The sequence below is a fragment of the Chiroxiphia lanceolata genome, chromosome 5 (assembly GCF_009829145.1).
Source record: "Chiroxiphia lanceolata isolate bChiLan1 chromosome 5, bChiLan1.pri, whole genome shotgun sequence".
Lineage (NCBI taxonomy): Eukaryota > Metazoa > Chordata > Aves > Passeriformes > Pipridae > Chiroxiphia > Chiroxiphia lanceolata.
Genome location: NC_045641.1, coordinates 21,094,882 through 21,108,528, shown reverse-complemented (window position 1 = coordinate 21,108,528; position 13,647 = coordinate 21,094,882). Strand labels below are relative to the sequence as shown.

General features: G+C 35.5%; 1 protein-coding gene across 4 annotated transcripts in view; it reads right to left on the bottom strand.

Annotated features, from left to right (window-relative positions):
- GRM8 (glutamate metabotropic receptor 8) overlaps positions 1 to 13,647 on the bottom strand; it is a 331,061-nt gene that overhangs the window by 123,517 nt on the left and 193,897 nt on the right. For all 4 annotated transcript variants that reach the window (XM_032688651.1, XM_032688648.1, XM_032688650.1 and 1 more), the window contains one exon: positions 1,458 to 1,658. In XM_032688651.1, coding sequence (XP_032544542.1) covers positions 1,458 to 1,658 — 201 coding nt within the window. The remainder of the gene's footprint in view (positions 1 to 1,457; positions 1,659 to 13,647) is intronic.

The window sequence follows — 13,647 nt, the reverse complement described above, 5'->3', positions numbered from 1 at the left end:
TCCAGAATGCTTTTGTCTCACCTTGTTGCAATACTTAGAGTCAGTAACAGACATCATGACAGATATTGATGAAATACAATTATCTAGGGAGAGGAAGGTTTCATATAAAATGTACAGTTTATATTTTTATGATAAACTTTCAAGTTTATCAAATGAAAATAGATCACTATGTGCTTTAACAACACCAGAAGACCTAGAACAACATCTACTGGAAATGTAGGTAATTATCACTGCAAACCTTACAATATGCTGCCTACCTTTGTCATCATCACATTTCCCATTTTCCAGTAACATATTATGTTCCAAGTGTTCTTTAAAATCACTAAAGAATCATTTAGACTCCTTCCAACTTTATATTCCTGGAAACAGGGATTCCCTTTTCATGAAAATTGCATAGGAAGAAAAAACTGTGGACTACAGTCAACATTTTTATAAACCAAATGGTCTGGTATATTACCTAAAGCAAAAAAAGCTTCCAGTCAGAAGTTAAATTCAAAATGACCTTGTGTTTTTTTCAACAAGGCTGGCAGCTGAGGTCATTGGAATAAATTGTGATAGACAGTGTTTCTCTCTGCATAGTTAGAAGGCATGTGTAGTACATGAATTACCACCAAGTAAGGAAAAACTCCAACCAAAACAGAGCAAAGAACATTGCTCCATTTCTTTGTAAGTAGCGGTAAATATAGTCTACAATAATTCTGACTTCTAATGCAATCATTTAGGTTTTCAGCAACTTTATTTCACCATCAAGTATGTTCTACACTTTTCAAATCTACATTCATAAATAAATCCTGTTCTTCATTGGCCTCTGCTGTTAACAACATAAGCACCTGTAATATTTCTCCAGCAGGCAGATGCCAGATGCACAGAACATTGTGTAGTGTTGTATAAAAATATATTGTAGTGTTGTTTAAAAATATATATTTTAGTTGTGTTAAAGCTCTCTAAATTACTGAGTCAAAACCAATGAACTGCAAAAACACTGGAACTGCTAGAGAGTGTTTTAACTGAGATTTAAATATGTACATTGAAAGCAAACTTCTCACTACTCGCTTCTGTAAGGAAATTAACTAGTGTCAGAAGAAGGTAATTTAAAAAAAAAAAAAGGTATTTTTTCAATTCATTCTCTTGCAAACACATAAGAACATCTGTTAGATGATTTTAATCTGTCAATAGGACTGCATGAGTCCTCAGCTTGTTTCTATAATAGCAGTTTTTCACCGGAATATTTTGATCAACAGATTCTTATTTTTTCCTCTGCCTCTTTTGGGAGTAACTTAATATTAAGATGAAAAATATACTCAGGGTTTCAGAGCAGGTGGAAAAAATTGCAGAACTGCTTCTAATCCTGTTTTCCACTGTGTCTTAAAGTATCCTATATAAAGAATAAAACACATCTTGTCACCTCTGAAGCATTTAAAGAAGAGAGGGGCAAAAACAGAGTGCATGTAACTTACCGTTAAAGTTTACTGCCCGGATATAGCTAAGTAGTTCTTTACCATCAGTTGTGCTCATCCTTGGGCATAGACCAATATATCCAGGACAGAGATCTTTATGCATGTTGTGCAGTGCATAGGCCATGGAATACACTGCATCAATGACAAACTGAACTTTTCCTTCTTGCTCATAGGCTGAATCTCTCGCAATTCTTTCTAAGCCTAAAGAAAAAAGAGAAAGAGTTTACTTCTATTTGTGTGTGCATGTGTGCATACCTGCATGAGTACTTGCATGCAAAAATTCACATTGTGACATAAGTAATTACAGTTGGATTGACAGGTAAAGTCAGGATTCACCTATCTGACACATAAATAAACAAAAGAACGAAAAATATGGCCTTCTGCTTTTGCCTCTCATCATTTTACACTGTGCTAGGTATATAAACCATACACTGAGCTTTGGGCTAGAAAAGGTGACAGAACATTTCATTACAAGGAAAAGATATATATAGATGTGTGCATTTCTACAGTCCAGTAGAAAAATTCTCTTTCCACCTTTTTGACTTTCATTCAACAGTTGTTTGATGTTACCTAGTATGTTTCTAGAGCAGCCTGCCATTCTGTTTTATATAAATTTAAGGCTATCTTGATTTTTGTCCCTGTCTATTGTTTGATAAACATTATTTAAACATCTCAGGGAAAAAAGCTGAATGCTTGCCAAGTGATGTGACCATCTGTCTCTATACTGAGAAGTGCTTATTCTGTGACATTTTCCTGTATTTGCTAGTGAATTATGCTTCACATTGAGAATCATGTACTGTCTGCTATTTCCTACAGGGACATTTATCCTTCAGAGGGAATACAGAGGAAAACAATGCATTATATAATTTGTATTCTGCAGGAATTGCCTGAATTAATCATCTATGTCCAAATCCAAAGAACTTTTTACATTAATAGGTGATATTACTAAGTGGAAAAGTTAAAAAATAAAAATCAGGAAAATTATATTTTAAGTGGATAACCAACATGAAATCCCATGTCCTCTATAGGTATTCAGATGCTGATTTCAAAGGCTCAAAATCTTAATTTTCCTCAGAAAAAGGGATCTGAAAATCTTGATGTGAAATCTGCCCTGCTAAATTTACTGTCAAGTTCCTCTTGCCTTAGTGAAGACAAATATGAACAGCTAGGTTATCTACCAAGTTATCAACTCATTCAACTTGAAAAAAATCCAGTCACATTTTTCATCATTATTTAGAAATGAGGCAAAAGTTTATGCTTTTTTTTTAAGTTTTAACAGTTTCTATATTATTTATGTTTCTTTTTTATATCGAAACACAGGATTTTGTCAGTTTAAAATTTCAATTTTGTGGAATTCAAGGTTGTAAAAGTATATTGTTTATGCCTGAAAACATACTGTACACAAGACCTTTCTTTAGCCCATTTGACATGGTAAAAAAGCTAAGGAATATACTCAGAAACCTTCCTTCTGTTTGCTACACTTCAGTACCACCATCTCACATTACAGTGATAACACATGAACAAATCTGTAATCTGACAAGCAGTAGTGGTTTGTGCTTTAAACACCCCTGAGCATTGAGAGCAATAGATAGCCTTGAAAAATGATGATGTGCTTTTATTTCTCCTCAGGGATTAGTTAAAAGAAATAAAATCACTACCTCTTGAAAAGCTACCAACCACTTAAAGAAGAAGGCAAAGAGCTCACTTTTGTGATTGTACAAGTAACTTTGCAGACAGTTTTCAAGACATGGTACCTAATGAATGGCAAAATAATTAATAGTGCTATTCCATTATAAATAAATAAACAGGAAAAACTTTTCCTTGCACGTGCTGAAATTTACAAAATTAGTTGCAATGCATTGCCCGGACATAAAAGAGGACATGAAGGATGGAAGACAAGTAGTTTAATTAGTTTTCAGATTTATTAACTTATTTCATTTGAGAACTACCTTCTAACACTAAGTGATGGGTAGAGTTCATGATCTCCACTTTTATTGCTCCTGCCTTTTTCAGGACTATGGGACAACAAGTGAAGGATAGGGTTTACAGAACTGCTGGTGACACACAGTCAATAACCTGTATGTGCCCCCAAAGCTTCCACATCCTCTAAACAGGACGGTCAGGACCGGAGGAGTTTGAAGGACATCCACTTCAATTTCCAAGATAAATGTAATTCCCTTCATATATCAAATAGATAATTGTGTATGTTGAAGGGTGGGGGGTTGGTGAAAGACAGAGAGGAATCATCTTTTGTAATAAACTCTAAGTCATAAAACACTAAAAGCTGCAAACACTTAAGCAAGTGCATTGACTGTTACAGATTTTAAAAGGGGAAAAAAACAATACTGTTCTCCACTATGCTATATTGCAGTTTAAACACATATAAAACATTTTTGCATAAATTTATTGCATGGCATAATATTTTACCTTCACTCTTCACAGATACATCACCATAAAGTAATTTATCCTATACATTACAGAGGAAAAAAAACCAATTTTTTGGGACTGAATGTGTGTCTGTGCATACAAAGGGGTGAGGAACATCACAGAATTATTACTTTTAAACCTGTCAAACCCAGAAGGCAATAGACAAGAGAAATCTCTGTGCTTTGCATAACTAAAAAAACAAAGAAGATTGGATTATGTGCTCTTTCTTCTTGAGGTTTCTTTTCATTTTCTCTTTCTAGATAAATAAACTAACATTTATAAAGATGACAAGAACTCATCAACTTAAATTTCACTGCACTGCCCTAAATAAATGTTAATGTATAGCAATAAAATTATGTGTATTGTCTAACCATAAATAAGGTCAGCTCCTACAGATATAATATTACTCAATTGGAAGATGTTATTATGATTTTTATTCAGACTTGTATATCAAGTAACAACAGTTTCATTTATAGCTTGACTTTCAGCTCTGTGAGGCATGGTTCTACACACATTGGTGATCTGAAAGAGTATAATTTGTATCTCGTAAAATAAATGTTTTAATGCTTTCTTACTGATCACTTCAATTTCTCATCCTACAGTTAAAATTGCTTAGGCTGTGTCTTTATCACGAAGAGTGAGAAGATGTTCCCAGCTCTTGAAACTGCACTTGTCAGACCTGTGGTCTGACAGTGTGTCAAGAACTGAGACAAGAATTGGTCTCACACCATCCCTTTCTATTCTGATCTCCAAACAACAGAAATCCAGGGAAATATGCCATGGTGTTTACCAGCAGGTCTTCCAATTCAGCTGTTGAGAAGTGCAAACTGGACATAAGCAAGATGTCAAGACATAGACAGACATACGTAGACATTTACTAGAGAAGATCTAGGCGAGTGGGGACACTAGCCCAGGAAATGTGTTAGCTGTTCCTGGATGCAACAATTTGAAATCTCTTTTTGGAATCCTGAAGTGAAACACAGGACTGATCCTATAAGAGCCTGTAGAGGTGAAAGAGTTGCTACAGCAACTCTTGCACTTCCTGAGCAAGAGTGACAAGCTGGACTGTTGCTGGATGTATTACCTCCATACCTTCTCATCATTTCCTCTTTTCGTTCTGTAGTTCCTATGCTGTAGGGGTAATTGTGTATCCTGCTCAGCATGGTGTAACTTGGCTATGACATGGAAAGATAAGGAATATAATAGTAGGAAAGTGAGACATGGATTAGATGGAAAAGGATGTTACTGGGTCTGCTCATCTGAAGGGGGAAGAAAGTGAAGTAGGTGACATTGTCAATTCCATAGGTATCAACAGGGAATCAAGAGATTACAAGGAACATAACCAAGAAAAATCAGGCCTTTAAAACAATAATTTATAATATATCTTCATTAAAAACTTAACAGCATATACTAAGTAAATAAAGGTTAATGTAAGACAGATCAGATAATGGATTCATACATGGGCAATGATATCACCTGTGAGATAGAAACAACTGTCTCAAACAATCAAAATTTAAGTTGCTGATCTCTCCAGCAGGACACTAATCTGCTAGATGACAACTGTTGCATAATTCAACTAAACTTTAGAAAGTCTGTTCTTATTGATAATCTAAAAGCACATGTAGAAATAACTTCTGTGACATATAAGTCCATGACAATAGGAAAACTTCAGAGCAAAGTTCCTAGCAATTATTCTCTTAAGAATATAAAAAATTTTAAATAAGGTAATTGGATATACCTGGTTTGCAACTTGTGACACTGTGGAAATATGGCTGGGGGTAAAAATTAGAGGAAACTGAGAAGTTATATTCACATCCTAAAAGAATTTATAGCAGTATGGAAATTATGGGGTAATATGCAGCTGCTACTCCCTGGATGGAATGTGGTTGGCAGCTCAACGATGATTCTCCATACAACAGTAAGCACTTGCTAAGGAGGAGAGAATGGAGGGTGGAGCAGAGTGGAGACACCTGGGCCAGGCTCTGTAGAAATCCCTGCAGGGAGGGGCAATCAATGTTTCTTTGCAGTTGATAAAATCATGCAGGTTTTTTCTACCAAGGGAGATAGGAGAAGATGTCTTGCTGCTGAGCAACTGTGGTGAAATCTCTCTTCTAGAATGAGGAAGCCTAATTGTAATACTAACACACACCTACTTCCAAAGTACGACCACCCCCAACAGGGAATATGCTCTATATTTTTTTGACTGCATCCTTAAATACAAAGCAAGAGAACTTTACATCAATCAGTAACAAAGGTATTTATAACTAAAGTCACTCAAGCTCCACCTAAACATAAAGAAATAGTATAGAAGTAAGTCAAGAATGGGGGAACAGTGAGGGAAGACTATCATAACTGCTGAGATAGCAGACAGCCTGGATTTTGGATAGATAGTGACACTTTTTCAGTTCATAGCTACAATGTCCATTTTTTGCTCGTTGTTAAATTATTTATCGCCATTACTTGGCTTGCAAAACAATTTTATTTAAGCTGCACTTGGAAGCAAATGAAATCAAAGATAAATATTGTGTTGCAATTGATCTTCTGTGTGGGCCAATCCCAATCACAACTAAAACACAGTAATTTGTAAGTGGTCTCCCGCTCTTCAGCTCAGGCATGATAATCCTCTATTTGTCAGAATTGGTTAGAACTTCCCATCTTTGCAGCAACAATTTTTTCCACAGAAAGCTGTGGAATGGCTTTAGCTGTAAGCCATTTCAGCAGGCTCAGCAGGAAGCACCAGGAGCATATGTTGTTCCCACTGAAGTCTTCCTGATTATTCAGTTGTTTTCCTTGCACATTGTGGAGTGCATTCTCTCTGAACAAATAATGCAGATCATCATCTTCTTTTACTCAAACTTAAGGCCATTATATACTTTTATGGTGGGGGATTTGAGTTTTCTGATAGCTGCATGGTAACAGTGATGTTTGCTTTGTACATGAGTTAGTTTACAGAGAGCATCACAAAACCTGTGGCTCCTCTGTAATAGTACAGTGTCAGTTTGGGAAGCAATTCAGAGAGGAAGCTAAGGATTAAATCAATTTTCTCAGCCATTCCAAAAAAGAAAATTGAGAATGTAGAAGCAGCAACAGTGAAATGACTGTCTACTGTTCTCCAACAACTGATGGATATGGGTTTGCAATTTAGTCAACTGGTCCTTGACGTAATTATTTGGAGGTTATACCTCTTTACACCAATTCACAAATATCAAACAAACAAACAAACAAAACAAAACAACAAAAAACTAACAAAAAAAAAGACAAACAAAAAATCCAAACCAAAACGAAATCAAAAAATGACATGACAACAAGACCAATTAGCAAAAGTCTGAGAAAGAAACAGTTTTTCAATCCCTAGAATAATACAGAGATTTTTAAAAAAACTTCCTACTCAGAACTGGGCTGAAACCTCACATCTTTTAAACACTTTTTAAACAGAAAATAGCAAGAACATTTCATATTGAGTGAATATGCTTCAATAATTTTCAGTTTAACACCATCATAAATGAAAAACTAACTTTTTTCTTTGCCTGGTTCTGTAACTGAAACACCTTAAAAATTCTTACCCTGCCCACAAATATTTTTCATTGGAAATACCACAACATTTTTCCTGATCTTCATAGTAACTTGGGCATTTGTTCCAGCAAAACACTTCATAAAATTCACAATAATATATATTAAAGTGGAACTAAACCACTATCCTAATTATATTGGGGTATTTTGTTCCTATACTATATGTGACATTTACTGGAGTGTTTTGTCTCAGAAAAGCAAACTAAGGTTGCATTGCTAATAAAAGAATTTTTTTCCCATTTCTGTACTTTGAGAGAGTCCCTAACAAAAATTTGAATGTTGTTATCAGAGTGAAAAACTTTCCTTATTCTAATTAATGCCTTCACACTGCTTGATTATAGCTCATTAAAAGAGTGAATAGAGTTGGAGAACACAGGCACTCAGAGCTCTCAAACATTTAAAACCCAAGTCTGCCACATCTAGCAGTGACAATATTATGTAAAATATCATCTTACTGAGCCAAGATTTGCTAACATGTGTATATTAAGCTAAACATTAATGACTTAATTAAAATAAGAGAGACACAATAGGATATGGTTTCTACCAACCACACTAAGAACCACACTATGCATTTAAAAGCAAAAGTGTATTAAAAAAAATACAGTGGGATAAGCAATATTTCTTTCAGGCACATGACTAGTCAATATCAATAGAATTGCCCATGTAGGAGTATAATATTTAGTATGAACAAAACTAGAAGTGGATATAGGATTTTAAAAAGTTTTATGTTCTTATTGTAAACAGATTTCAGCTTTGAAACTGCAGGCAGACCACTACTAATCTTACTGTCAGAAGACCTCAAAATGGTGTTCTGGTAGAAATCTATTCACCTATACCAGTTCATTTTCTGCAGAAAAAAAGAAAGACATTGTAGAAGTTTAAATAAAAGGGAGAGAGACTATTGCGTTGCTAAGGAAGGATTCACAGTAATTAATAAATCTGACATCATAATAGGTTTTGTTAGATTTTTATCCAGGTTTTACACCAGAGAGCAAATCACACTTAACTTTTACAAAGATTTCTATATAATAATTCCATATATTTTGCATGTTTCTTAAATATTTACATGGTCATTTAAATACCACTCAAGTCCCCTCTTGGTTCTTCTGCTTTTATTTTAGAAATCAGAGATTTACATCTCATTTATGCTCGAGTCTTATACTTCTGCAAATTTTGTACCATATACCATTTAGAAGTATTAGTGATCTACTGTCTCTTTCATTCCTGTATATTTCTAGTTTCAGCACATATTAAAGGAAGGCAGCTGATTCTATATTATTATGGTATTACAGTTTTTTAATTGTCAAATTATATATATTTTTCTTTACTTGTAAAAATAAAAATTGAATGCACAACGTTAATTTATATATTTGTCGGATTTAAGATTTTGTTTTACGTATATCAGTACTTAACAACACATGAAATTCCGTTTCAAATGTAAAACCATGAGTTTTACCATTAAGTAACACTCCCTAAATTCTAAAAAAAATAGAGAATTTCAGCCTCAAAAGTTGTCTGTTTGATTTGTGAATAAGAAATATCGTTTTACAGATTTTTCACCAAATCAAAATGGTACAGGAAAAATGTTTTAATTATGTTCTAAAATGAGATGTGTTTGTCATAATTAAACCATGTCAAAAGTTTTAGATGAGCATTCTGAACAAAATAACATGAGGATAAAGGAGACAACTTGCTTATTGTTTGCTAACACAGAGATCTAAGAACTGCCTTAGCAAAAATATTTTAAATGTTGTTTGAACTTTAGGTGCTTTATTTCTTACTGAGAATAATGTCAGTATTCAGGTGAGTCTTAACATGAATAGACAATCAAATATTTTGCTGAATTTCTCAAGTTTAAAACAAATCATATCTCGAGGTAACTATGTAGATAGAACCTACATTTTCTAACAAACATTACCAATGGCACTTTCTATCTATGGGAAAAAGTTGCTAGTGTACTGGTCCAGGCACATAGGTGGAAATAACTGATACCATTTTAAAACCCCACAGGCTGCAAGCAATTCTAATGCAGGTTTCAGTGTGTAACTCCAAAGCCTATGGCAATGGCTATCTGCAAGAGGAAAAATTCACTATAAACAACTGAATTTATTCATTGTCTGTTAGCATTTAAACTCAGAGAACCTTCAGTGCATAACAGCAGTATGTATAAAAATACTTTCCTCTGATTATTGACTGTCAGAGCTTTTAAGTTTAAGCTTCAGACCAGAAACTCAAGGGAATTTTTTCCGCAGGACTATTAGTCTTAGATACAAACTTGATTGATATCATGTTCAAGAAAGGCCTTTCTTGCAATTGGAAAGCATTTATTGGAAGTATAAACAGACAAAGAAGTATTCAAACAAATAACTTTCTGAAGTATTTGTGGCCACTTCACCAAAAAGGAGAAGGGAGGGGAGGGGAGGGGAGGGGAGGGGAGGGGAGGGGAGGGGAGGGGAGGGGAGGGAGAAGAAAGGAAAGAGTCTTTTGCTGGTCTAAAGACCAGTCTAAAGTCTTTTTCTTGAGTCTAAATCTTGAATTTAAACAGAGCTTAATAACCAAAATATCCCTTTTCTTAGGCGTTAGATACTCTCACTGTGATGTTTAGCATTTTGTTGAAAAAATGGTTTCTCTTATTTAGCTTCTCTGCTCCCACATACTCCACTCAGCCCCAGGTGTTGCTCTATTAACAGAAGACCTGAAATCCCTCAGCCACCAGCCCACTCATTCCATCCCTTCTGTTCATCCTTGATGGCCTGTATTATTTTCCTTGGCTTACCCAGTGCTCTTTAATCACATTTTACTGCTGGTCTCTGTGACAATTTTGCAGTCCTCAGATAAAGCCCATTGCTAGTATAAAACAGTATCGAACATACTATCTACTGTTTAGTCAACTGCTATGCAGAGAGAGAGAAAGATACAGCAGAACAAAAATTGTTATATTTTCTTGCAGTGGTTACAAGGACTGACTATAGTTACAACAATATATATCACATTTGGATTAATTCATAGAACTGCATGTTACTGCTAAGGAGACAGGTACATAAAAAGATTTCAAGACAAATGCAAGGAAAACCAATGTAAAATAAAAATAAATGTAACAATGAATCTTAAAATAATTTCACTCTCAGTTACTACTAGGTTTGTATTCACAGTATCTAACTTCCAAGAAGAAATTTTTGGAGCTAGACAAGATAGAAGTACTCATGACAGAATTTTTCTGTGGAAAGGACAGTGGGTTTTTTCAGGAAGGAGCAGTGGGAGGATTTTTTCAACTGCAGCCAAAAAGGCAAATATATGAAAGCATTCTTTTCAAAGTAAAGAGACAAGTAAAATTTAAGCACATAAGCGATCTAATAGCAACATTTTGCAATATTAAAAGCTGAAGAAAATGTTACTTTTCCATTTGCCCTATCCACCGTCTCTTACTGTTGTGCCCCATTTTAGTGATCCTATCACACTGCAAGTAGGGTATGATGAGGAAAAGAAATTATTAATTTCACTTAGTGCAACCAGTAGGAAAAATGCTACATGGTCATAGAAAATTAAATACTTTTTATTTCAATTTTTTATTTTTCTGTATGAGAAGAGGCAACTTTTGACGGTCAGAATGGAAAACGGGTTCAAGAGCTTTGAATTGCTATAGACTACAATTTTATCATGTGTTACTGTCAAAGTAAACCTATGTAATTCACAGGAGATGGTGAAACATCATTTTGTTCTACAAGCTATGTAGACAACAGCTGAAACACATGATTTTCCACAGGTGAAAATCTGTAATTTCCCCACTTGTCTAATTAAAGGCGTTTTTTCAGGAGCTGATAAAAATGAGAGCAGCATCAAAATTAGAACTAAGCAGCTAGTTAAAAGACTGCTTGATGCCATGAACTGGACATGGACAATTGGCTTCTGGAAGGAGATTTCAGTCTAAAACTGGAAGACAGCCTACCCACAAACACTACTCTTTGCACAGCCTAGAAGATAGCTAGTTCTTTAATCACAAACTAATTAGAACTGATTGGCTTCATTACTAAATTAGGGACATTACAGACATTTGCTCCTTTAGCAGGTTGGCTGTACACACTCCATTGGCAACTGTCTTACAGCTGCACATATCCCATCCTCACCGGGGCAAAACGGTGACAATCAGCAACTTGAAGAAAAGTTCCCTCACTGACAGTGTTGTCCCTTTCAAATAGAGAGAATCAATTTGCTCTGCTTGCCCTGCCTGTGTGAGTCAGGACAATTATCTACAAAAAGCTGAGGAGGTAGATGGAAGAGGCTTGTCTGGAGATGCTGTTTTGGGGGTGGGGGAAGTAGATATGCTGTCAGAGCTTTTACAGCAAATTTCAGAATTGCCCTAGCTAAGACATGCTAAATCAAGTGGTGCTGAACAAGATGCTTGTGATTAAGCAACAAACAACACCCAGAAAAGTATAATGGTCCCTGCAGTACTCTTTAAGCGTCTAATATTAAAAAGGAGTTGAAAACATCCTTAACTGCATAAATACCTTTAAAACTCAATACTCTACCAAAGTCTCTGAAGTTCTGTTATTTCACATAGCTAAAACCAGAACCATCTTGAGAATTTGGGGGCCTTTCCCTTCCGCCAAGGGCCATTGAGAATTCGTGGTACAAACAAGTTTCATTCCTCACAGAAGATGAATCCAACAAACAAATCTGAGTCCAACAGATTTATACTTAGTTTAGCACAATATATAGACACCTGATACTCATTTTTGACTTTTAAAAGACTTAGTGATTAAGCACTTTCTCAGGAATCAAATAGCCCCTTTAGGTGTTAGTACATTAATAATAATAACTTAATAAATATGCAAAGTACTGTTAAAGCACGGGCTTTCTCTTGACAGGAGGTAGTCACATTGCCATACTTTACATACCTAAATCAGCAAGTCCCCTAGCATGAACCACTATTAGCACAGTAATGCTTCAGACTTGCAATGCAGTGTGCAATCTTTTAACAGTATTCTGAGCCTGTTGGCAATATGTACCCCTAAAAAGCAGGTGTTTAATAGTTTGTGCATATCACTGTAACATTGAGACACTGAGCACCTGTTTGGTTGTTTTTATGCAGTCTGAAATCAAATGAAAAAGACATGACTTTTTTTTAGCTATTCTGGTACTATGATTAAAAAAAAGATCACCTGTGATGACTATTATATTATCATAAGCGTATTTCAGTAACCTAAGGCCATTCAAAAGTAATTTTTCACCTGATCTTGAACAAAATTGAAATGCTCCTATCTACTTTCTTGCAACATATTTTACAATTATAGATACACTTTTGAAGAAATCAAAACTTCTCTGCAGAATTCTACGATCTTGTGCAGTTCATGTTCCAATTTACCAAGTGCAGTTTGAACTCATTTTACCAAGGCTGTTTCTTTTCTTCTTATTCTTATAACTTGTATCATGACCTCTAGTGTACAGACTGATGGGAAAATTCTCAAAATCATTTCAGTGTTTCACCAGTGAATTAGATGTGTAAATATGTTTTGAGCCCTTCTATATAAGAAATATATCGATAAACTGGAGAAAGTTCAGCAACACCCATGAAGATGTTCAGGGGGCTGCACCACATGCCGTGTGAGGAAAGGATGAGGGGTATGGTTTTGCTCAGTCTTTAGAAGAAACAGCTTTGTGACCAAGTCCCCCAAACAGCAAATCCAAACAGGAAGATGAGCCAATATTCTTCACAATGGTGTATGATGTCAGGACAGGACATAATGGGCATAATTTGAAATAAAAGGTTTAAAGTGGTAAAAGGTTTTTTCCAGTAAGAATGCTCTGAGAACTGAACAAGCTACCCAGAGAAGATGCACAGTCTCTCCCCATCCTTGGAGGTTTTAAAAAAATGGCTCGATAAAATTCTCAGTCACCTGGATCCAACCTCAAACTGACCCTGTTTTGAGCAGGAGGTTGGACTAGAGACCTCCTGAAGTTCCTTCCAACCTGAAATATTCCATGATCCACTGTTAAGATGCCACTGCACCAAAAATGTCTTAGCCAATGCTACAGAACAATCTGAAGTGTCTATGTACCTATGCATATATACAGGTATGTGTGCTCTTGCAGACAAGCATGTGGAAGTCCACAACAGTCTAGACCACACGCATTTGGGAGGGAGCTCTGAGGACATCCCAGGTGGAGAATTAACCTCCCCCCTCACCTTGTC